The sequence below is a fragment of the Coenobita brevimanus genome, chromosome 104 (genome assembly GCF_032717465.1).
Source record: "Coenobita brevimanus isolate Jiangsu-jjx chromosome 104, ASM3271746v2, whole genome shotgun sequence".
NCBI lineage: Eukaryota > Metazoa > Arthropoda > Malacostraca > Decapoda > Coenobitidae > Coenobita > Coenobita brevimanus.
The window spans coordinates 8,524,155-8,549,634 of record NC_137057.1 but is presented as its reverse complement, the minus strand read 5'-3'; the positions used below and the strand labels follow the sequence as shown (position 1 = coordinate 8,549,634).

General features: G+C 41.6%; 1 protein-coding gene across 1 annotated transcript; it reads left to right on the top strand.

Annotated features, from left to right (window-relative positions):
- LOC145415977 (hemicentin-1-like) lies at positions 1 to 25,480 on the top strand. The gene is made up of 5 exons (XM_080285080.1): positions 1 to 88; positions 7,271 to 7,431; positions 16,561 to 16,771; positions 24,338 to 24,634; positions 25,305 to 25,480. Exons 1-5 carry the CDS (start codon positions 1 to 3, stop codon positions 25,478 to 25,480), a joined length of 933 nt encoding a protein of 310 aa, XP_080141206.1.

Genomic DNA, 25,480 nt, shown 5'->3' with positions numbered 1-25,480 from the left:
ATGGCCTTCCAGTCCTGCCAATCAACACTGATGGTCTCATTTGCGGTGCTATTGTTCGTCCTCACAGCTCCTGCCACAACCATGGACGGTATGTAAGTAACGACGAAATAAATGCATAAGGCAATACAACAACAAAAACAACCAACAAAAAGTTACCACACCACAGGCAGTACGCAAATGGAAAACATCATCATCACTCAGCGTCTTTTAGCCATGTTCAGCGGGATAAGGTATGATCAAGAAAGTATGGAAGGAGAATGAATATGATAGTGGGAGATCTAATCAACAGCATATTCTGGGAAATGAGTCATCTGCCCATTCGCTCACGATTCAGGAGTCCAAAATCCATGGTTCCAACCCACAGGCACCCTCTTTGCATGTAGTTTCATAATTACCCTCAGGACAGAGTCAGTCCCACTGCTAAAACGACCCTGTCTATCTCTGACTAGTCATTCTCATATACTCTTCATCTACTCTATGATACTTCTTCAGTAAAAAGCACTCAGACCATTTCGTATCTTTCTAACATTCTTCCATGCATCGGTCTTGTCATCAAATAGTGACTGTCCATGCTGCTTTATCTCTGGCAACCTCTCTGTTCAGTCCCTTATCCTTAACATCAAACCCTATGACCTCATCTCAGGCCTTTTTCGATATATCTCTCGCAATCCTACCCCTGACGTTCACACTTTCACTTTCCACACTCAACTGTCATTCTCCATTCAGTTCGGTCTTCTCACTAGGGGCCACCGAGAGCATCCTAACCTAACCTAACGTAGCCTTGCTTTTACAGTGGCTCTCGATGCGCCACAAAGTGGCCCTTGGTGGTTCTCGGGGGTCGGTCTAACCGAGGGCCACTGAGAACCACCAAACTTGACCTAACCTAATTTTGCTCTTCCAGTGGCCCTCAGTGAAAAGACTCACTTTTCATCCTCCCCACATGCCCAAAGCATCTCAATCTACCCCTCTTCATTATAACAGCAATACAATCAAATCCCATCCTTCCTCTTAACACTTCATTCTTAAATCTAGTGAGCCAGGCCTGATATTCAAGGATGTACAACACATCCACCAAATCAATGTCATTTGTGTACGTTTGGGTCGACGAATATCCGCTTCCTTTGCTGTCCAGGTCTCACTACCATACAGCATTACGCTGCTATAGCCCTGGCGTACGACTCTGAGTTTGTCATTGTCGTGCGTCCGATTTCGTATGTAATATGATAAGCCTGTAATTTATGTAAAATATGTTCGTGTATAATAATACTCATGTGTAATATATTGGTGTGTAATAATATGATTCATGTATAATATGATATGAATTCGGATGCACTGTTGACAGGTAGGACGCCAGGGTACGATAATGAAAATCTCAGAGTCAAGCGCCGTGACATTAACACACGTCACAAAGATTCCTTAGCACTTGAGGGAGAGGCAGCTCCCTGAACCTCCTCTAACCACTCCATACTTTAGCCACAAAGGTAGCTCCAGCACCACCTCCAGCATATAACATGTCCCCCAAATAAAACTCTTGTACAAACTCAAAGAGACCAACAAAATCATTCCTTTCATGCCTGACAATCTCTACATGCTCTCCCCGACACACCACACACACGAAATCTACATTATCTGACAGTCTGCCTCTAATACCACTCCATCTCTTATTCACCCACTTATCACAAATACTGCACAAGATGGAGTTAGTTTCCACATCTGAGTGGCAAACTGAACGTGACCACTCTCTCTGCTTTGATAGTACCACCACCACCCTTTGATATCATCACTGTTATTTTATCTGAATTTACTCTCAAACCCTTACGTCCCATTTCGTCTCTCTACTTCCAAATCTTTCCTCTGCCTCCCTTTCATTCTCTGCAGTCAAAACTAGTCATCAGCATACAACAATTTCCATGACAGTGAATTTCTGAAGTCACGTGAGGGAGCTTCAAGCACCATGACAAACAATAAAGGGCTCAAGACTGATCCCTGATGCACTCCAACATTCACCTATGTTTTTTCACAAAGGCAATCACAGCCATCTTCCACTTTTTTTTCACACTGTAGCACCAATCAAATGGGTCAGCACTTCCGTGGAGGACGGAAAGCCGGTGACAAGGAGAGCTGGAGCTCCTGTTTAAAAGTCCTCAAGACTAGCCTCTGGCCATCCCTCTTTACTGAACATTTTCAATGTCTCAGTAACAAGGGAGTAAGCCAGCGTATTCTCCTATACCTTTTCATTTAACTTTCAACAAGAAACTATATTTGAATAATAATACCACACTTCCTGTTCCAAAATTTGCAAAAATGGCATCTCGACACCCACCTGCTGAGTACTTGTGGGGGAGGAGGGATGCCATAAATGCCCCCACCAGCAGCCCCTCTTCCAGTGATGAGCAAGTGAGATCAATGAAACCATTGTGTGGCTCAAACTTTATTAATTTCTGCACCATTTATGGCCCTCCCCTAATTTTGCTGTTGTAGACCACCTCTCTCCCGTTAAATCACACATCTTCCTCACATAAGCTCAGCAGTCAGAGGTTACATTCTGTATAATCACGTTAAGCCAAGGACCGTTGTTGTGTGTATGTATGCAGCAACGTATCTTACTCACGTGTCCCTGAACTTGAATTCTCTGAAGTTCTCTGCATCTGACTTTGGCTATCCTGCCATTCTTTGACTAAATATGTTTGTCCTGTGTACTTTCCCATTAATTCTGCTGACTATGAAAAATCCTTTGACTATCTTGCTTCTGAGAGAGAACACATTCTATTAACTTCTCCCTTCTCATAAAACTACTTTCTAGGTGATGTCAATGTCCACTACCACCTTCGCTTCTTCTTTCTATTCACTGATCCAGCTGTGTCAGACTACATATTTCCGATCCCTAATGACCTAGAGCAGCTTGTACACCACCCTGCACATACCCCTGACCGCCTTGGAAGGAGTGTCAACATACTTGACCTATTCCTTATAATTACTTCTACTTGCTCAGGCAATCTTCTCCTTCTGTTGGGCTCCTTTGATCACAACCTAATAATCTAATTTGTCCGATTGCTCCAGGAAGGCCTGTGAACCCTCCCAAGATGTAGCAGCTGAGGCACTTTGGAGTTGCTGATTGGGACACCCTCAGACGGTATTTCTTTGAATTTCCCTTGAATGATTACTGCTTTCATGGCCGCAAGTCATCTGAGTGTTCCTTCCACATTATGGAGATCATTCCCTTGCATATGGAAGCATACATTCCTTTTTCTCATCATTGGACTAATGCACTGAAATCATGCTTGTTCTTATGCTGTCAGCAACAAGGAGGATGCCTACAAAAGGTACCAGTGCCAACATACCACTTAATCACACATCTCGTATGTTTCTGCCGGAATCATTGCAAGTCTTTTTCTTCACACTGATAAGAAGAATATAAGTTGTTCCAAGCTCTCTGAATTGTTTGACTTCCTCTTTTCCTGTCTGATGGCTCTGTCACTGTTAATTCTACTGGAAAGACAGAACTCTTTGCTCATACTTTCTCCAGTTCCACCTTGAATGACTCTGGTGCCATGTCTCCATCTCTTCTCCCCTCTGACTTCCTCATGACTGATATTAAAATTTCTTTGGTTGATATACCTTCTGCCCTCACAGGCTTCAAAACTAACAAGGCATGTTGGTCTGATGGGGTACCTCCTGTTGTTCTTAACAACTGTGCCTCTCTGCTTAAACCCTGCCTAGATAAAATCTTTTCACTGCTTCACTGACGAGCAGTCAGCCATAATTTATAAGAGTCATGTGCGCTCTCATCTAGAATATTCTGACCCTTGTGGAATGGATGTGGAGAGGTTGCACTAATACAACTAGATGAAATTCAGAACAAAGCTGTTGGAATTATCAATAATCCTGCTATTATAAATAAACTACCTCCCCTACAAGTAAGAAGGAATGTTGCCTCCTTTGTATTATTTTATAGATACTCTTATGGCAAATGCTCAGACGAAGTCGCGTCCATTTTGCCACCTCCCCATGCCTTCACTCGTGCTACACGGGCATCTGGTAGCGCTCATGACTGGACTGTCACACTGTCATATTACAGAATTTCTGCCTATCAGAATTCTTTTATTCCCCCTAACTGCATCTCTCTGGAACTCGCTTCCCCGGAGTTATTTCCCCCCAAACGTCAACCTACAGCTGTTCAAGTCCAACTGTTACAGATTTCTTTATGAATGGAGAATGCCAATAATCTGGTGTGTGGATTATTATTTTTTTATTGAACTGTTTTTTCTTCCTCTGTTCTTTTCCAAAGAACGATGAAAGTTCCCAGTCGTTTAACTGTCGCCTAGTTACCTTAACTTCATGCATTTCTAAATATTTTAAAATATATTCTTAAAAATATTAAAACACTTTTCTTATTAAAACCTTTCCAATTGTCAGTTTGGGTTTACCAAGGATGCTCCAGGCGATCTTACTCTCCTTTCAGACTTCGTTATCCTCATTTTGGGACTTCAGCGAAAAGTTCCATCTGTGCCTTGATCTCTAGCCTCCTTTCTGGTCGATCTATAGTTGCTGTAGACAGTCACCGATCTTCTCCTTGTGCTATGAATAGTAGAATTCCTCAGGGTTTTGCCCTTTCACCAACTCCTTTCTATTCATCAATGACTTCTAAGCTGTACATCTAACCCTACCCACTCATACACTGAACACTCCACTCTTCACTTTTCCTTTTGCTTCTCACAGCATCCATCTCAGCAGTAACTTTAACAAACTCAGAATGAGGCTATGAGACACCTAATTGGAGACTTGGCTCATGTCTATGATTGGGGTAAAAGTAACCTTGTTGTTTTAATGCATCAATAAGTCAGTTCCTACATCTTTCAACTCATCAAAATCTTCCATAACAATATCCTTTAACAGTTAACATTATCCAACTCAGTTGTACAACATTTCTGAGCATACTTGGGATTTCATTCTCTTGGAATTTATCTTGGAAGCATCATATGACCTTGCTTGCAAAATCTGATTCCAAGAGATTAGGTGTGCGAAGCTAACTGTGTCTTCTTTAACCATGGACGGCTTTTGACTTTATACAGAGGTTTTATTCGCCCCTGCATAGAGTACAACTATTTTGTGTATGGGGGTGGATGGGTCCCAACATACAGCTCTTCTGAACAAAGTGGAGTCAAAGGCTTTTCTTCTTAATAACATTCCTCCTCTTACAGACTCCTTTCAACCTCTCTTTGCCGCGCCTTGCACCTTTATCTCTTTTCTATCGCTACTTTACTGACCATCATTCTTCTGAACTGTCTCTGCTCACAGCACCCTTCCAGTAACAAACTCTAAATTCTTTTTGTCCAACTCTCGAATGTAGGAGTTGCCCGATACTCCTAAGTCCTTCATGTATGCAGCAGGTCAGCTCTGGGAGTGTCTTCCTCTGCCCGTATTTCCTTCTGCCTATGAACTCCAATCTTTAAATGCAATATATCCAGCCATCTCGAAAATGAGTGGATATTGAATTTAGCTCTGTTATTATATTTTTCTTGGAGGACATAATCTTGCGGGCTTCTGCCCTTTGGTTCCCCCCTTTCTTGTTTTTTTAAGAAATCCATTCTTCTAAGTTTATATATATATATATATATATATATATATATATATATATATATATATATATATATATATATATATATATATATATATATATATATATATATATGTTTCCTGTTTCCAGCAAATACTTCATTCCATTCGTCACGGCACTCAGTCATCTCTGCATACAAGTCATGAATACCTGATGCTATCTCATTCTTTTTACCGCATCACAGGATTCTTTACTTGTATCAGTTTCTAAATCATGTGCCAGTCTATCTATCTATCTATCTATAGCCCGACGCCCTAATCCCGCAAAGGGTGGCCGCAGACAAAACGCCTCCAAGTCACTCTGTCACCCACCATTTGACTACCCTCCCCCAACTCACCCCCCTCCCTCATATACCTCTCAACTCCATCCCTCCACCTCATCCTCGGTCTACCTCTCCCTCTCCCTCCCTCCACCTCACCTACATACACCCTCTTAGTCAGTCTTTCATTCTCCATTCTCTCCACATGTCCAAACCACCTCAGTGTATTTCTCCTAATCTTTTCAACCACATCCACATCTACCCCACAACGTTCCTTCACTTCTTCATTCGTCAACCTGTCCCTCCACGTCACTCCACATGCTCCTCTCAGGTAACTCATTTCCACTGCTCTCACTCTTGACTTGTTCCCCTCTTGCAAGGTCCACGTCTCGCTTCCATACGTCAGGGTAGGGATCACAATACCATCCTGCAGTGACTTCTTAACTTCCATACTCAGTGATTACAATAAAACGAAAACTTTAAGCAATATAGAGGCCGTTTCTAACAGCAATGGTACGTCAACGTCTGGTTTTATGATGGCCTTGGCCACGCATGTGTAAGTATGGTATACTGTATGCACTCTCATTTTCCTAAACATCCAACACCCACGACAAACATAAAAATGCACAAATCTGCCATTGATCACTCGTCTTAGTGTTACACTCTTCTCCCTAGTTTCTCCACAGATAAAACTACAGAAGTGAAAATGAACACAGTTTGTCTTTCACCCATTCTCTCTACTCCCCCTTCCCCTGTAAAAGAAAAAACAAACAAACAAAGAAACAAACAAACAACTTCCTTCATGTCAGGTTTCCTCTTCTCTTCCCATGCTTCCTCTAACAACATAATATCACACTCTGTCTCTAGTCTGTCAGAAAACACAGCACAGCAGGAAATAGTGAAGGAAACAGTGCCTATTCAGTATTGCCTGCTTCTTCATTAACATCAGTAAGTTTTATCAACGTCCACCCTCGATGCTTTATCAATTTACTACTCCCTTTGCAACACCCAAGTGTTACAAGTTGACTGAGACGTCACCAAAACACATGAGCTACAACTGGATGAATTTATAGCAGAACAGTATTTCCGAACTACCCGCAAGTTGTCATAGTTGCAATCCCAGGCCCATCTGAAGTGTGAACCAAGTGAACTGCAGGTTTTAGTCGCCACCCTTTTGAAGTCCATCCTCCTCCTCTCTGGGGATAGGGAGATAGATTACCTCGTATTTCTTACGAACATGAGTTAGGCAAGATTAGCACAAAACAGACATCTATCTCTGAGTTTTCGTGTGTGTAATGTTTTTCTCCCAACCTTCCCACACTTTTAGAAAAAAGGGTCTTCTTCATCACGTACTAATTTCTTTCTTTTTTTCCCCCTTTTCTCCTCTGTCACAGACAGGTCAGTATGGAAGGACATACTGAAGGAAGCCCCACCCATCCAGTACTCCACCCTGAGCGGACCCTCCTTCACCAACTCCACAGAGACCACGGTCACGGGTGTGTCTGGTACCACCGCCATGCTGCCGTGTGGTATTAGGAACCTGCATAACTACACCGTGAGTTGACACACGCTAATTGGCCACCAGTTAAAAATGTTGGGAAATGGATCAGAGTGATTGAAACACTAAGGCTGGCTTTAATAGACTTGAAGATATACAAACAGAGAGATAGAGAGACTAGCAGACAGATATCACATAGACCAAAATAGATAGACAGGCATAGAAAGAGTAAGTGTGAGCGTACACGTGTGTGTGTATTTACCTATTTGTATTTACCTATTTGTAGTATACAGGAATTGAGCAATGCTCGTGTTGTCCTGTCTCCAAATCCACATTTATCAAGTCTACTTTTACACACATGAATGTTTTTCTCATGCACCACCTCTTTGTCTAAGTCGTTCCAAATATTTATGTATTTACCTAATATACCTAATTGTGATATACACGGAATATGCTATGCTCGTTGGTTTCCGTCGCTGTTTCTCAATAAGTCAAATTTAGCTTTAAACTCTTTTAAGTTTTTATTCTGGACAATCTCTTTGTCCAGACTATTCCATAAGTCTATACTTCTGTAAGGAAAGCTATATTTCTTGATATCCTTCAAGCAGGTTGACTTTTTCAATTTCATTCAGTGTTCTCTTGTTGCTCTCTTATCCCATACAAACAGATCTTCTTTGTCAATTTTATCTACTCCCACCATGATCCTGAACACCGCAATCATGTTTTCCTCTAAGGAAGGCAAATCCAGCTTTTCCAGCCTCTCTCTGTATGACAGGTCAGCCATAATGGGGACCATCTTGGTTGCTGTTCTTTGTATTCTCTCAGTCTTGTTTATATCTTTCTTTTGTGTGGGGACCACACTACCGCTACATATTCTAACCTGGGGCGGATCATGGCCACTGTCAATTTTTTCATCATCTCCTCATCCATATAATGACATGCTACTCTTATGTTAGTCAAGAGTTCATAAGTCTCTCCAACTATCTTGTTAATGTGCTTTTCTGGTGACAAACTATCTTGGACTAGCACTCCCAAATCTTTCTCTTCTCTCATTTTTGTGATTAATTCATTACCCAAGAAATAATTCAGTGATGGCCTCCTGGTACTTTTACCCATTTCCAATATTTTACATTTCTTTACATTAAATTTCATTTCCCACGTCCGGCTCCAATCGTTTATCCTATCCATATCCTCCTGCAGCATTTTACAACCCTCCTCAACCTCTACCTTCCTCAAGATCTTTAAACCATCAGCAAACAGACTTGCATAACTGTTCACTCCATCTACCATATCATTTACGTAAATCAGGAACATTACTGGGGCCAACACCGAGCCTTGAGGGACTCCACTTGTTACTTCCCTCCATCCAGATATCCTATCCTTTATTACTGTCCTCATTTGTCTGTCTCTCAAAAAGTCTCTCATCCATTCCAGAAGTTTCCCCTTCAGTGCTCCTATATATTCAAGTTTCCACATTAGTCTCTTATGAGGTACCTTGTCAAAGGCCTTCTCTAAGTCTAAGTACACACAATCCACCCAACCATCTCTCTCCTGTACCACGTCAATCGCTCTTCAGTGAAAGCTCAACAAGTTAGAAACACATGACCTTCCACTTCTGAATCCAAACTGACATTCAGCCAAAATAGTCATCTCTTCTAGATATTTTATCCATCTGTCTTTCAGGATTCTCTCGCACAATTTTGCGACCATGCTGGTTAGAGACACTGGTCTATCATTCAGGGGTTTCCTCCCTTATAAATTGGTACCACATTTGCCCTCTTCCATCCTTGTGGCACTTTCCCCTCTTCCAGAGAACACACAATTAAACTGTGAATTTTATCCGCCAGTTGTTCTCTGCATTCCTTCAGTACCCAATTAGAAATTCCATCAGGTCATGGGGCTTTCCTTACACCTTGAGTTTCCAGTAATTTATACACTTCCTGTACCTCCACTTTTATACCTTTTATCGCCGGTACATTTCTAATCACTCCTTCACCTTCTACAAACTCTTTTTCATTCGTGAAAACTGATTGGAAACATTTGTTCATTATTTCAGTTTGCATTGCTGCATCTTTATAGACCTCTCCTTTTACTTTCAGTTTGGTGATCCCTTCCTTTTGTTTCAGTCTGCCATTAACAAATCTATAAAACAGTTTGGGTTCATCCTTCCATTTGTCTATTATACCTTTTTCAAAATTCCTTTCTTCTTCTCTACGTATTCTTGTGTATTCATTTCTAATTCTTTTATATTCTTTCTTTGTTCTGTTGTTACCTCTCTTTCTCCAATTGTTCCACGCCTTATCTCTCTCTTTTTTTGCTATCATACACCTTCTATTAAACCACTCCTTTTTCCTGTTTTCTTTCCCTCTTACTCTTGGTACAAATTTTTCCACTCCCAAATTATAGAGGTCTAGAAAGATATCCCACTTTCTCTGTATCTCTCTTGTTTCTCTGAATTTTCTCCAATCCGCATTTTCAAAAAAGTTTCTCAATCCTGTAAAATTTGCTTTCACAAAGTTGTATCTTCCCTGTCCATGAAACTCGTCTCTTGGCTCGACGTTCCCTATTATCATCTGGAACTCAATGACCATATGATCACTTTTTCCTAAAGGACAGAGATATTTCAATGATTCTGTTACATCGGGTTCTTTGGTAAACAGTAAATCTAACCTTGCTGGTGTGTCCTCACCTCGAAACCGTGTCTCTTCTTTGACCCATTGCCATCATCACGTTATTCATTATTATATTTAATAACATAGTGCCCCACGAATCCTCGCCGCCTCCCGAGTACCATTCCTCCCAGTTCACCTCTTTACAGTTAAAGTCACCCACCAAAATTATATTATTGCTTTTCTCAATTATTTTTTGTAAATAGCTAGCCATATCTCACAACATCTCCTGGTATTCGTCATCCTTCCATGCTCTCGTCTTAGGGTTTGTGTGTGTGTGTGTGTGTGTGTGTGTGTGTGTGTGTGTGTGTGTGTGTGTGTGTGTGTGTGTGTTAACTGTGGCTACAATCTCAGAAAAATTTAGAATCTTAATAACTTACACAGTGAATTACATTTTTACCTTTAAGAGGATCACATGCAGTGGTAAACTACTAGAAATGTGCTAAATTTATTTGGAAAGCGGTAGGTATTTGTGGAACTGTTAGAGAACCTTTGAGTGCGAGGAGGTTCTCCCTAAGTTGAATATTATGATCCTGTGGTATTGGGTGACAGAGTGACTTGGAGGCGTTTTGTCTGCGGCCACCCTTTGCGGGATTAGGGCGTCGGGCTATAGATAGATAGATAGATAGGTATTGCTACTGAAGTAGAAAGCAGAATTACTAAAGAGTCGTGTTAAAATTGTATCTTCTCATTGAACTGGGTGACATGTTGCAGCAACAGCAGCATCATGTTCATATGAAATTGGAACCCGGTGGACTGCAGGTTGAAGCTGCCCTCATCCTGCAGTCCACTCGATTGGGAGTGAGTTGAGGGGTTTGTAAAACCAGGCAGTGTAGCCTCCCAGTTATGTCGGTGGTGCAGCGTGAAGGAGTCCCTCTCCAACACCGTGACGTCTTGTAAAACTTATTTTGATATCTCAAGACGAATTATTCAAAATAGGAGAGCCGAAAGATGTAAATTACTTAAATACCGGTAGTTCGGTTCTATCCAATGCAACCATTTTGAAATATTTTCAGACTTCACTTCATCCAGTTTTGATTACTCATTATATAAACTAAATTGTCAAAATATTACCAAATATATTTGTGTAGTTTATTGCTCCCCCAATGCTTCTTCGGAACCCAGTGTATTTGATTCCATATCCACACAGTTGAGTAACCTTAACCTTGCCCTTAGCACCGAAATAACCATTTTGGGTGATTTTAACATACATAATGTTGAATGGTTATTGCATTCTGCCAGGACTGACGACGCTGGTCTAGAGTGCGAGCTGTTTGCAGAATCATTTAATTTCACCCAGCTGGTAAAGCAACTAACCAGAATACCTGATAATCCTGACCATAATGCCCATCTCTTGGATATATTCTTGACAAATAATCCAGATCAATACAGGATAGAGGTACTGTCACCACTTGGATCCTCTGATCACAATCTCATCAAAACCTCATTAGTTAAGTAACCCCCTAACACCTCCCCGTTCTGATCCTGTCAGGGTGACCTGATGGCACTTTGACAGGGCAAACTGGGATGGATTTAGAAATTATCTTGCTGACATTCCATGGCAGTCCTTCTTCTCTAGTGATCCCAATTCTACCCAGTCCCACATTTGCGACTTAATACTAGCTGGTATGGATTTATTCATACCAAGTCAACAGTTCACTAGAAGACCAAACTCTCCAAAATGGTTTGCTGGCAACTGTGCCAGAGCAACAGCCCAAAAGTCATTAGCCTATAACTCTTACTTAAAATCAAAAACATCTGAATCACTCTCCCAATTTAAAATTGCTAGAAATCATGCAAAAGCTCTATTAAATCTAGCTAAATCAAACTTTCTTCAAAAGCAAGCATCAAAACTACTTAACAACCCTAATGACAATAGAATATTCTGTCCAACTCTTATTTCTTTCAATAATAACTTTAACAAGTCATCTTCCCTTCCCCCACTAAAATCTTCAGATGGCAACATTACAAGTGACCCTTGTGGGAAAGCAGATATTTTTGCCAGTACATTTGCCAGAAACTCTACCATAGACGATACCAGCCAGAATGTCCCAGTACTAGAACTTGACTCTCCCGAAATTGCCCCACTTAAAATACAGACAAGATACGTAAAATCTACCTACCAACAAAGCTCCAGGCCCAGATGGAATTCCGCCAATTGTTTTAAAAAAGTGTTCCCCTGAACTTGCCTCTGTTCTTGCTAAATTATTCAGACTATGCAAACGTACTTCTTTATTCCCAAATTCATGGAAAGAAGCCAATATCCACCCAATTCCGAAGAAAGGAAGTTCCTCTGACCCCTCTGATTACAGATCAATAGCTGTCACATCTTCTCTTGATAAGGTATTTGAAACTTTAATTAATAAGTACATTGTCAAATATCTTGGATCCAACAACTTAATTAGTGATAGACAATATGGTTTTCGCCACGAAAGATCCACCATTGACATACTCAATTTCTTAACTCATACCATCCATCCATCAATTGATCTACATGGAGAAACTCATGCAGTAGCTCTTGATATTTCTAAAGCTTTTGATAGGGTATGGCACCGTTCCCCGCTGTCCAAACTCCTTGCTAGGGACTAACGTCTTTCGTTCCTTTGATTACTTCATATCTTAGTGACAGGAAAATAAGAGTAAAAGTAGATGATGTACATTCCAATTTCCACTCAACGCCGGCGTGCCGCAGGGGTCAGTTCTGGCGCCAACTCTATTCCTGGTTCATATTAATGATCTCTTATCTGCCACCCACAATCCCATCCATTCATACGCAGATGACTCAACACTACATAGTTCATTCACACTCAGACACCCATATACAAAGGCTAATATCTCTACCTCTCAACTCAGTACAGCCAACTCCATAAATCAAGACCTATCTTCAATCAATTGATGGAGACAAAACAACCTAGTCTCTTTTAATGCTAGTAAAACTAAATATATACAATTTACTAATAGACAGATATTGCCAGATTCGTACATTACCTTCAGTGCCACTAATATTCCCGTCTCCAAAAGTATTGAAATTCTTGGCATCTCACTTTACAATGCCCTCAGCTGGACCTCTCATGTTAGAGCACTTGCTAAAACCACCTCAAAGAAACTTGGATTATTGTACAGAGTCCGTAACTTCATCGCTGATGAGCAGTTGGCTATAATTTATAAGAGTCATGTGCGCTTTCAGCTTGAATATTGCTCACCCTTGTGGAATGGATGTGGAGAGGTTGCAATAAAACAGCTAGATAAAATTCAGAACAAAGCTGTTAGAATTATTAACAACCCTGTCATTACAAATAAACTACCTCCCCTGCAAGTAAGAAGGAATGTTGCCTCCCTTGCATTACTTTAGAGATTCTTTTTGGTAAATGCTCAGATGAAGTTGCGTCCATGGTGCCACCTCTCCATGCCTTCCCTCGTGCTACACGGGCATCTGGCAGCGCTCATGACTGGAATGTCACTTAGCCATATTGCAGAACTTCTGCCTATCAGAATTCTTTCATTCCCCGACCTATATCTCTCTGGAACTCGCTTCCCCAGAGTTGTTTCCCTCCAAATTTCAACCCACAGCTGTTCAAGTCTAACTGTTACAGATATTTTGTGAACAGAGGACACCAGTAATCTGGTGTATGGATTATTATTTTTATTCCAATTTGTTTTACCTTCCTAAGTTAAGTTATTTAAATAAAAAAAACATAGATTACATTGCCAGGACACAGGCAAACTATATCTTAAACAAGTTATGTATACTGTTGAAATGGATTGTTTCCTGGTTTCGAAATGAAAGTTGGCAAATGGCAGTTGATAAGTAAGCAGGTGTATAGTAGGCCAATCCATTATCATAATTATATTACACTTCCATCACTTCACCTCCACAGATCCTTTGGGAAACCGAAAAAAAAATCAATTAGCATGTTCGAGAAGAGTCTGTAGAGTTGTCATTGCTGTGAATGGGTTAATGGTGATTGTTTCTAGGTCTTTCTGCATTAGAGTTCTCTACCACACTCCAGTCCGATATGTATTTATCATAGTATTCTTGAAATATTTACATGATTTTATGCAACATCTTAGGAAATATATTTGAGATGGAAAGGTTATATACATCATTAATAAATCCTTCAATCTTTAATCCAAATACATTAAAGAGCGTCATCAAAATACATGAAGACAATCTTGAAGAGGTTGAGTAGAACAAATACCTGAGGCAAACACTAAAACTAACGAAAGATCATTAAAACGGAGAAAAGAAATGTATTACAATTAAATGGAAAGTTTCTGGCAAACATTGAGGAATCATGGAAAGTAGATTGCCAGGGTGTATGAAAGAAAAAGTATATGACGAATGTATAATCACAGCAACGATGTACAGTTGTGAGACCTGGAAACTGACAACATTGATGGAAAATCAACTACTGTAATCCGTTCTCAAAGAGCAATGGAAACATCAGTGTTGAGAATATCTTTGAGACGGAAAGAGATCAACTTGGGTGAGAGAGCAGACTAAAGCCAAAGACATTATAAAGGTTATAAAAGAACAGAAATGGAGATGGGCAGGTCATGTAGCAAGAATAAGAGATAACCGATGGAGCAAGAGGCTGACTGAATGGACTTCAAGAGATTGCAAGCGTAGCTGAAAAATGCCAGACAGGAAGTGGAGAGATGAGATGAAAAATGTTGCAGGCTAAACCTTGCAGAGACTGACTCAGTTAAGGAATTCGTGGAGAAAACTGGGAAGGCCTCTGATCACCAGTGGACTTGCAATGGATGAAGATGATGATGATGGTGATGATGATGATGATGATGATGATGATGATGATGATGAAGAGGATATCCTACTCATCTAAATCTAAACTCTGAGGATTAAAAAAAAGGTCAGTGAATAGCTGAAATTGAGTAGAAATGACACACTCGGACTGAAGATGTTACTGTAAGTGTTCCTCATTAACATTTTAAATGCGACTGATGTCGTCTGTTTGTCTTAATCTCTCTGCATCAGATGATCTTATTTAACTAAGGAAAGTCCTGTTGAGCTGGCGGGGTATGTTTTTACTTTATCTAACGCCTCCAGTTCGAAAAGTCTCACTAAAGCTGAACCAAAATTTTCACGAGGGCACAGGAATTAAACCAAAATGACATCTCCGAGCTCTGTAGGTTAACAATGCTATGTAACTCGTTCTCTCTCAGTTAAAACATACAGCAGCAACTCATTTATGTATAACAGGAATTATTAAGACGAAACAAATCTCAAGAATTAAAAACTTCAGTTCCTTCAGCATCTTCATCAACCTAACCAAATTAACCCTTATAAAATTAGAAGTGGGAAAGATTCAACAACACACACACACACACACACACACACACACACACACACACACACACACACACACACACACACACACACACACACACACACACACACACACATTAACATACGCAGCATAGTGATTCACTCATCCTTTCACTTGACATTTAAGTCTCAACTCCAGGACGATGACCCCCCCCCCGTCTCTCTCTCTCTCTCTCTCTCTCTCTCTCTCTCTCTCTCTCTCTCTCTCTCTCTCTATCGAGTACAATCAACACTCACTTTCCTGTACGGATGCCATCAGATGTCATCAGTGGGCAGGCGTGGTATTAGACTCGAGACTATTGAATTAATAACCTGAGTCTTGGAAGGCTATGCACTGGACCACCAGTAATTCTCCTTAACATACAGGTGTTGTGGTGCCACGGTAAGTATAACTGAGTCCTGACCGCCAGACCCACAGTACAAATTTTAAATACTACTGTACGTTCATGCCAACCATGTATGAAAAGTGCTTCATCTGACCACCATTAACCTTTCCTTCATACAGGTGTCATGGGTACAATAATAATTGACCCCTGGAGGTGGTGGTCCAGTGGTGTAAGATGTCCTCTGTTGTCTGAAATGACCTATGTTCAATCTCAATCTGGGACACGGTGCAATTTAATGAAATGAATTCTAAAATAGAATTTACTGACCCATCGATGTCGTAAAATTATTCCCGCTAATATCAATATACCAGTCCAGAACGAAACAGTTCTAGCATGTATTCAGTATGGACAGTGGGTATTAACGCCGAAATGGTAACATGTAAAAGTGTGTTGTATGTCGAAGACAGCTGGACTAAATGGAACGGACAGCTAAGCCTAAAAAAAATCACCTACACCTCAGACACAAGGTTGGAGTCAGCTAAGAATGCCAAGCGCTTAACCACCATTACCCTTTCTTCCATGCAAGTGTCATGGGTGCGGGGGCCGGCCAATCGCCTCCTAACCACCAAGTCTGTCACCTACATACACTCCAGACACAAGGTTAGAGCCCGCCAAGAACGCTAAGCAACTTACCACTATTTACTTTCTTTAGTACAGGTGTCGTGGGTGCGGGGGCAGGACATTTGCATCCAAACCACAAAGTCTGGCACCAACACCTCATATGTCAGGTTCCAGTCAGCCAATAACGCTAAGCACTTCACCACAATTACTTTCCGTCATACAGGTGTCGTGGGTGCGTGGGCGGGACATTCGCCTCCTGACCACCAAGTCCGTCACGTACACCTCAGACGCCAGGTTCGTGTCGGTCAACCCAGCGGGAGGGCAGCAGTGGATTCTGAAGATACACTACGTGAGGAAGACCGACGCGGGCTCCTATCTGTGTCAGGTCTCCACCACCCCGCCCATCACACACACCGTCAACCTCACTGTGCAAGGTGACTAATCCCTGTTCACTTTAAGAAGGCATAAAATGGCCATCTCTCCACTTCGAATCCCAAGTTGTACCAATAGATTAACAATAGATTATGATCCTAGCCATGAGAAAGTGCAATTGAAAGGATGTAAAGCCACAGTATTGTCTTATCCTGCCACTGAGGCACAGAAAATAAGCTGTAAAATGACAAAAAAATCTCCATCTAGTTAATGTTAATAAACCATAACATTTTGAACGAATATCGCAACATCTCCCAAGTGGCTTCTGAGCTGAGTACAGTCGTCCGGAGACAGCCAGAATAAAAAAAAAAAATGATGGGAGGGGATGTTATTGAAGCGACAGACTTCAGTTCCTGGTCACTACATTCCAACACAGGTAGTGGTAATGTGTGTCTGCTGTTAGTGAGAAATGGGCCACCGATTTTGTTTCTATTCCCTTCACTATGAACGTCTGGTGTAAACTTATGGGAATCGTCTGGTGGTACAGACGAAGACAAGAAAAATATTAAAGGAAGGTCATTTGGGTAGTACTATAAATCGACAACATTCATATGACTCAGCCTAAGGAAGCATTTATCATTTTCATTTAGTTTTACGCCATACCACTGATCAGTACATTCAAAGAAATGTAAATGTGTGACTCCTGCAGAACCGAGCCTTCAACTCATCCTTACGTACACTGTAATTAGTTTTACTATTTCTAGCTGCTCTAAGGCACCATTGTCTGTTCTTGTGCATTTCAATCTCCCCACCGCTTGGTGTGGGAAAATTTAGATAGGCTTCTCCTCGTGGGCCTTCGTAGCCAGATTATTTCGTTTTGCTGGGTGCCAAGCCAAATTGAACTGCAGGGAAATGAATGCGCAGATGAGGCAGCAAGGGCAACAGCTACCCTTGACGCCTAAGTCAAATTTCTTTCCTACAGGGAATACTTCCCTGTGACTAAAGCTGTTGTCCGGACCTCCTGGCAACATGCATGGGATACACTTCCTGTTCCAAGCAAGCTACGGGAGGTGACGTCTTTAGTTCGACCATGGGGCTACACAGCCATACCCCGTCCTTGGCAAGTTGTCTCGACCTGCCTACGGATCGATCGTACATGCCTGACGCATTGCCATCTCCTGGAGGGAATATTCCCTAGTTATTGTGAAAACTGCCTGGTCCCACTGACTGTGTAGCATCTATTATTTGAGTGTAAGGGTCTAGGCCCTAGGGGATGCCCGCCGTTGACATCTATCCAGGTTTAGAACTGGCGATGGGTCTTACCTCCTATCCTCAGTTCTTGGAGAGGAAGCATGTACACGTATGACGTTTGCTGAGGAAGAAGGCTCCTTAAGTTAGCGCTTGTTTTTATATATTGGATTAACTTTTGTTTTTCTATGCATAGATCTATGGATTGTTACTGACGTATTATATGAATCTATATGTCTAATGACTATTTTATTCTGTCATATATTTATCCATATCTATCTATCTGTCTATCTATCTTTCTATATATCTATATATCTATCTATCTATATATCTATATCTATCTATCTATCTATCTATCTATATATATATATAACTTTTTATCTGTCATATGTGTATATATATAAAACTATTTTTATCTGTCATATATGATTTTATATATATATATATATATATATATGGTATATATAATATATAGATATCCATCCATCCATCCTTCCGTCATCCAATCCTACAGTGCCCCATGAGGAGCGTAGGAGCCCGGGGCTAGGCAGCTGGTCCCGACAGTTAAGAGGAGAGTGACCAGCCTCACTTATCCCTGAGTGGCATTACATGAGCAATCAACCCCAACCATCCCTTGGATATAAACCTTCACTGGCTCAATCCGACTGGAACGCAATAATTACCCACTAAATTACCAGGCGCAAAAATTTGGCTATATGGTTACCATCCAGCGTTGTAAATGGTATCCTGGTGTACAGGAAACCATTTGGCTTGTCACTCAGTGTAGAGTCACCCACAGGCAAAAGGAAGAGGAAAGAATGAAGGAAAGAAAGACATAAGAGGGAGTGTAAAGCCACCCGTAGGAAGAAGGACAAGGAAAGAATGAAGAAAAGAAAGACAGATGAGGATGGAAGGAAAGCAGGACAGAGGAGAGGAAAGGGCAGACACCCGACAGCAGCACTACATCGAGTGAGTGGATATATATATATATATATATATATATATATATATATATATATATATATATATATATATATATACTTCTACTTTCTCTATACTCATTTCAAAGCCAAAGGTGGCTGTTGTGTATATATATGCAACAAAGAATCTTGCTTTCATGTTTCTGAACTCGATTCATCTGAATGCTCTACGCTCTGGCTTCGGTTTTCCTGTCATTCTCTTACTAAATATATCTGTGCTGTTTACTTATCCCCTAATTCTACTGATTATCAAAAATTAATCTACTATCATACTTCTACAATGGAACTCATTCTATCCATTTCTCCTTTCTCTGAAATCTCCACTCTAGATGTCAATGTTCACCACCACCTTTGGCTCTCCTCTCCTTTCACTGATCCACCTGGTGAACAAACCTACATCTTTTCTATCATTAACCCGTTAACTGCTCTATACAGCCTGGGCTGTTCTGAGTGCGACTGCTCAATACAGCCCTCGCTGCGCAGGTGAATTTCGAATATAGTGCCATGGTGACCAAGGCCGACCCATGCAAGCATATTTGAGCCTTAAAAACTGAAACCGAAACCGAAACCGAAGAAAACGAAAACCATACTTTCAAATAGGGAATCAGACACTTCGATGTTCATCCATGGCTTTACCAAGGTAAATATTGAGCTAATATTTCGTTACTATATACTTTGGCATGTGTTCTTTCAATTCCTAAGAAAAAAAATTGGCCTTTGGAAAGTTTCACTTTTACCCCTATGTCTGCGCACCACGGACACCTCCAAACACATTTAACGTGTTAATGACCTAGAGCAGCTTGTACAGCACACTACCTATATCCCTGACCTCCTTGGAGAGAGCTCCAACATACATGACCTCTTCCTTACAACTAATCCTTCCTCTTACACTGTTAATCTTTCCTCTCAGTTGGGCTCCTCCAATCAGAGCCTTATTACCTTAACCTGTCCTATCACTCCGGTACGGCCTGTGGACCGTGGCACTTTGGAACTCCAGACTGGGAAGTCCTCAGGCAGTATTTCTTTGATTTTCCCTGGAATGATTATTGCTTCCATGGCCAGGAGCCATTTGAGTGTGCCATGAGCATTACGGAGGTTATTCTCTCAGGCACTGAAGCATACATTCCTTTATCATATCCTTTGACTAATGCAAGAAAGCCTTGGTTTAATCATGCTTGTTCAAATGGTGTCCACAACAAGGAGAGGGGCTATAAAATGTACCAGAGCCAACCCACCCCTGAATCTCATCTTTTTTACTTTTCTACCCAGAATCGTGCTAAGTCTGTTCTTCGCTCAGTTAAAAATAATTTCATCTGTACTAAATACTCTCAACTCTCCAACTCGAATTCTTCCCACTCCTTCTGGCACCTTGCCAAACACCTTTCTAACAACTTTACCTCATCATCCTTCCCTCCTCTTTTCTACTCTGATGGTTCTGTAGCTATTTCTTCTAGTGACAAAGCAGATCTCTTCGCTCAGACTTTCTCCTCCAATTCCACCTTAGATGATTCCGGTGCTGTTCCTCCATCACTTCCCCACTCTGACTACCTCAAGGTTGACATTAAAATTTCTTCAGCTGATGTATTTTCTGCCATCACAGGCCTCAATACATACAAGGCATATGGGCCTGATGAAGTCCCTCCTGTTGTCCTCAAGAACTGTGCTTCTGTGCTTACACCCTGCCTAGGCAAACTATTTCGCCTTTGTCTATCAACTTGTACCTTTCCTTCTTGCTGGAAGTTTGCTCTCATTCAGCCCGTCCCAAAGAAGGGTAACCATTCCCAACTCTCTAACTATCGTCCAATTGCTTTAACATCCTGTGTCTCAAAAGTTTTCGAGTCAAATCTTAATAGAAAATTTTTAAATCATCTTTCTTATCACAACCTTCTTTCTCATCTTCAGTATGGGTTCCGTCAGGGATGCTTCACTGGCGATCTTCTCACCTACCTTTCAGACTCCTGGTCATCCTCCTTTCGGGACTTTGGCGAAAGCTTTGCCATTGCATTTGACATCTCAAAGGATTTCGATCGAGTCTGGCATAAATCTATAATTTCCAAATTGCCCTCTTACGGTTTCTATCCTTCTGTCTGTGCCTTCGTCTACAGCTTCCTTTCTGGTCGTTCTATAGCCGCTGTTGTAGACGGCCATCGTTCTTCTCCTAGATCTATCAACAGTGGTGTTCCTCAGGGCTCCGTCCTATCACCAACTCTCTTCCTTTTAATCATCAATGACCTAAGCTGTACATCTAACCCTATCCACTCGTACACTGATGACTCCACCCTTCACCTTTCCATTCGGTTCCCGCAACGTCCATCTCTGCAGTTACTTCAACAAACAAGAGATGGTGCTATGGAGCACCTAATGTCTGACTTGGCTCGTATCTCTGACTGGGGTAAAAATAATCTTGTTGTTTCTAATGCATCAAAGACTCAGTTTTTACACCTATCAACCAGACAAAATCTTCCACAGGTGTACTCACTAATGTTTAATAATATTAGCTTAATCCTGCATCATCCTTGAACATGCTTGGGGTATCATTCACTCGGGACTCATCTTGAAAAGATCATATTACATCTCTTGTAAAATCTGCTTCCAAGAGATTAGGTGTGCTAAGCAGACTCCGTTCCTTCTTTACATCTGCACAGTTGTTGACTTTGTACACGGGTTTTTTCCGCCCTTGTGTGGAGTACAACTCTAATGTGTGGGAAGGCTCACCATATACAGCTCTTCTCAATAGGGTGGAGTCAAAGGCTTTTCGTCTCATTAACTCTTCTCCACTTACTGGCTCCCTTCAGCCTCTGACTTTCGTGGCACTGTTGCATCTTTATCTCTTTTCTATTGCTACTTCAATGGTCTCTGCTCCTCTGAACTGTCTGCTTGCACTCCTCCACCTCTACGACGGGCGCATAGCACCCGTTTAGCAGCAAACTCTCATCCTTTATCTGTCCAACTCTCTAATGAAAGAGTTAACCGTTACTCCCAGTCCTTCATTTAAGCAACAGGTCATTTCTGGAAAGTCTCGCTCTGTCTGTATTTCCTGCTAGCTATGATCTCCAGTCTTTCAAACGCAGTGTGTCCAGGCATCTCAAAATGATCGGATCTTGAATTTGGCTCTCTCTTGTTTTTTGTTTTTCTCTTGGATGGAACAGTTTTTGCGGGCTCCTGGTCTTTGGTTCCTTCTTCCCAACATAAATAGATAGATAGATAGATAGATACATTTCAAAGGCTTTCGATCTAGTTTGGCATAAATCTTGAATTTCCAAACTGCACTCTTTCTGTTTCTATTCTTCTACCTGTGCCTCCATCCATAGCTTCCTTTCTGGTTGTTCTATAGTTGCTGTTTTAGACGGCCATCGTTCTTCTCCTAGAACTATGAACAGTGGTGTTCCACAGTTCTCTCTCCTATCACCAACTCTCGTCCTTTTATTCATCAATGACCTTCTAAGCTGTACATCTAACCCCTTCCACTGATACACTGATGATTCCACCCTTCACCTTTCCATTCGGTTTCCGCAACGTCCATCTCAGCCATTAATTCAACAAACAAAGGTTGAGGCTGTGGAACACCTAATGTCCGACTTGGCTCGTATCACTGACTGGGGTTAAAATAATCTTGTTGTTTTTAATGCATCAAAGACTCAGTTCTTACACCTATCAACCCGACATTATGGTCCACAGGAGTACTCACTAATGTTAATATCCAGCTCAATCCTGCATCATCCTTATACATACCTAGGGTTTCATTCTCTTGGGATTTGTCTTGGAAAGATGATATTACATCTCATGTATAATCTGTTTCCAGGAGATTATGTGTGCTAAGCCAACTCCGCACCTTCCTTACCCCTACATAGTTGCTGACTTTATACACGGGTTTTCATTCGACCTTGGGTAGAGTACAACTCTCATGTGTGGGGAGGCTCCCCACAAACAGATCTTCTCAACAAGTTGGAGTCAAAGGCTTGTCTCATTAATTCTCCACCTCTTACTGGCCCCGTCAACCTCTGTCTCTTCGCTGCACTGTTGCATCTTTATCCCTTTTCTGTAGCTACTTCCATGGTCACTGCTCCTCTGAACTGTCTACTTGTATCCTTCCACCTCTACGACGGTTGTGTAGCACCCGTCTAGCAGCAAACTCTCATCCCTTTTCTGTCCAGCTGTCTAATGTAAGAGGTACCCATTACTCATAGTCCTTCATTTATGCAACAGGTCAACTCTGGAACTGTCTCCCTTCGTCTGTATTTCCTACTTCCTATGATCTCCAGTCATTCAAACACAGTGTGTCCTGGTATGTCAAAATGAATGGATCTTGAATTTGGTTCTCTGTTGTATTGTTTTTTCTCCTTGGGCTATGGCGTTGCCCCTGGACAGAGGACTTTCGATTTGGAGTGTGTAGTACTTTATAACCGGATGCCCTTCCTGTTGCCAACTAATGACCCTTGGATGGACTCAAACCTCCGACCTTTCGGTCAGAGCGCTCTAAACCACTGAGACACGGCTGCTACAACCAGCTAGGTGACAGGAGAGCGCAACCTCTCCCGGCACGGCAGCTTACCCGCCCGCGGTGTGAACTCACGACTCTTCGGTCTCAAGACAGGCATATATATATATATATATGCGTGTGTGTGTGTGTTGTGTGTGTGTGTGTGTGTGTGTGTGTGTGTGTGTGTGTGTGCACGCGTGTGCAAGTTTAGTTTTCTTTGTTTTATTTTTACTTCTGTTGTACGGCGGCAATGACCTCTTGGTACACTGCCATTATCTTTTTAGTGTAATGAGCCAATCAATCAGTCAGTCAAGCAATCAATCCAGAATCGAGTATGGCATCATTACCCACTGAAACATGGCAGCAGAGCTGAGTAAGAGTGTCCGGAGGCAGCACCAAAAAAAAAAAAAAAAAAAAAAAAAAAAAAAAAAACTCTAATCACTTTGTTCCACCAAACGAAGACATCACTGTCTGCTGAAGAACGACCTCAGTATTGTAATTACTATTGCTTTAGCCCCGGGCACTGAATGTGCACAGTAGTGTTAACCAGTTTTGTGGCAATAATGTTACCATAACTGGCTCCTATATAGTGTTTGTGTGTGTGTGTGTGTGTGTGTGTGTGTGTGTGTGCTCGGGAGGGACGCCTTCATGTGATGGAATGGATAGGCTATAATTAGGCGACTCCATTACCTGTCTACACAAACGTCCCTCAGCTACTTCCTTGTGCCCCAGAAGGAGGACGATGGACTGCAAGAGAAGGCAACTTAAGCCTTCAGTCCACTGGGTTTACATTTCAGATGAGCCTGGGGTCACACTAATAACATACCTTTCTATTATAGTAGATAAGTATTCGGTTTAGGAAAATGGAGTTATTATTTTAGGACAATATCCACTCTTACAGCATTTCTTTCCATTAATAGAAGCAGTAGCGACAGTGCAGCCGAGCAGAGAGGTGTACGTGCAGTTTGGGAGTCGCCTGGAAGTGGTGTGCCAAGTCCAGGGATGTCCACCTCCAGCCTTCCTCGCCTGGAGCAGAGAAGGCCAACCCGTTTCTACCCCAAAGGCACACGAGTTCCAGGTCACCAATAATAATGAGACCACGCCTGTGTCTCGACTGTCCCTGGCTCGATCCCACGCCACACCCACAGACTCTGGCACCTACACGTGCACTTCCACCTGTACACAGCCGCTGAATGTTACAGTGCACGTGTTAAAAGGTGAGATTGTCTGAGGTAACTCGTAATTTTCACTACCAAAAGACATCTTTATTCACCTCAAGGAGAACTTCTAGCAACTAAGGGATAATATTGAATGTATCTATTCATGACGACTCTAAGATGCACTACACGTGAGAAGACTTTGATTTAATTCATATTTGATACGCTTCATACATTTCGTGACAACCCCGAACGTTTACTTAGAGAGAGAGAGAGAGAGGGAGAGAGAGAGAGACGTCTGCAAGCATAATCCATTACTAAGTACAATTCATGGGGACTCCAGTCTTTAACAATATTCTTAAATAAATGCGTAATAACTCCAGACCTACTTTCAAACATGACACTTGCAAATATATTCATTGCATTTATTAACCCCATCAATAAATTCAAGTTCTTTTTGTTTGTTTTTTCCCTGCCACTAGTTGAACTATTAAACTTTGGAAAACCATTTTTCGAGGAAAAGCTTAATAAAGATTATTTCTAACCACATCACCACGGAAGGTTACCCCCCCCCCCATTTTTATACTAAAGATATCTGATTGAATAGCAAAAATAAATAGGAAGGCTTCACTGTAAAGGAAGGGTTATGACGTCAATAATTTGTCTTATATTCTGGAAGCCTTCAAAGTGTTTTTCTTACCTTGCCCACACTGCATGAAGAAATTTTCAGGTGAGGAACTGGCCGCCATGCAGCACCACAACACCTCCTGCCCACTATGCCTGTCCACCAGCCTGGCCTGTTACTTAATAGCCTCCGCCACCCTACTGCTGCTGCTCACGGAGCCTCCTTCAGTCACGCCAGCGTGGAGCTGCACTCTGCCCTGTCTCTGTCATACCGTGCCTTAG

Coding starts and splice junctions, on each gene's coding strand:
- LOC145415977 (XM_080285080.1), top strand. CDS start 1: ATGGCCTTCCAGTCCTGCCAATCAACACTGATGGTCTCATTTGCGGTG. Junction 7,432..16,560: donor GGAACCTGCATAACTACACC/GTGAGTTGACAC, acceptor TCCGTCATACAG/GTGTCGTGGGTGCGTGGGCG. Junction 16,772..24,337: donor CGTCAACCTCACTGTGCAAG/GTGACTAATCCC, acceptor TTCCATTAATAG/AAGCAGTAGCGACAGTGCAG.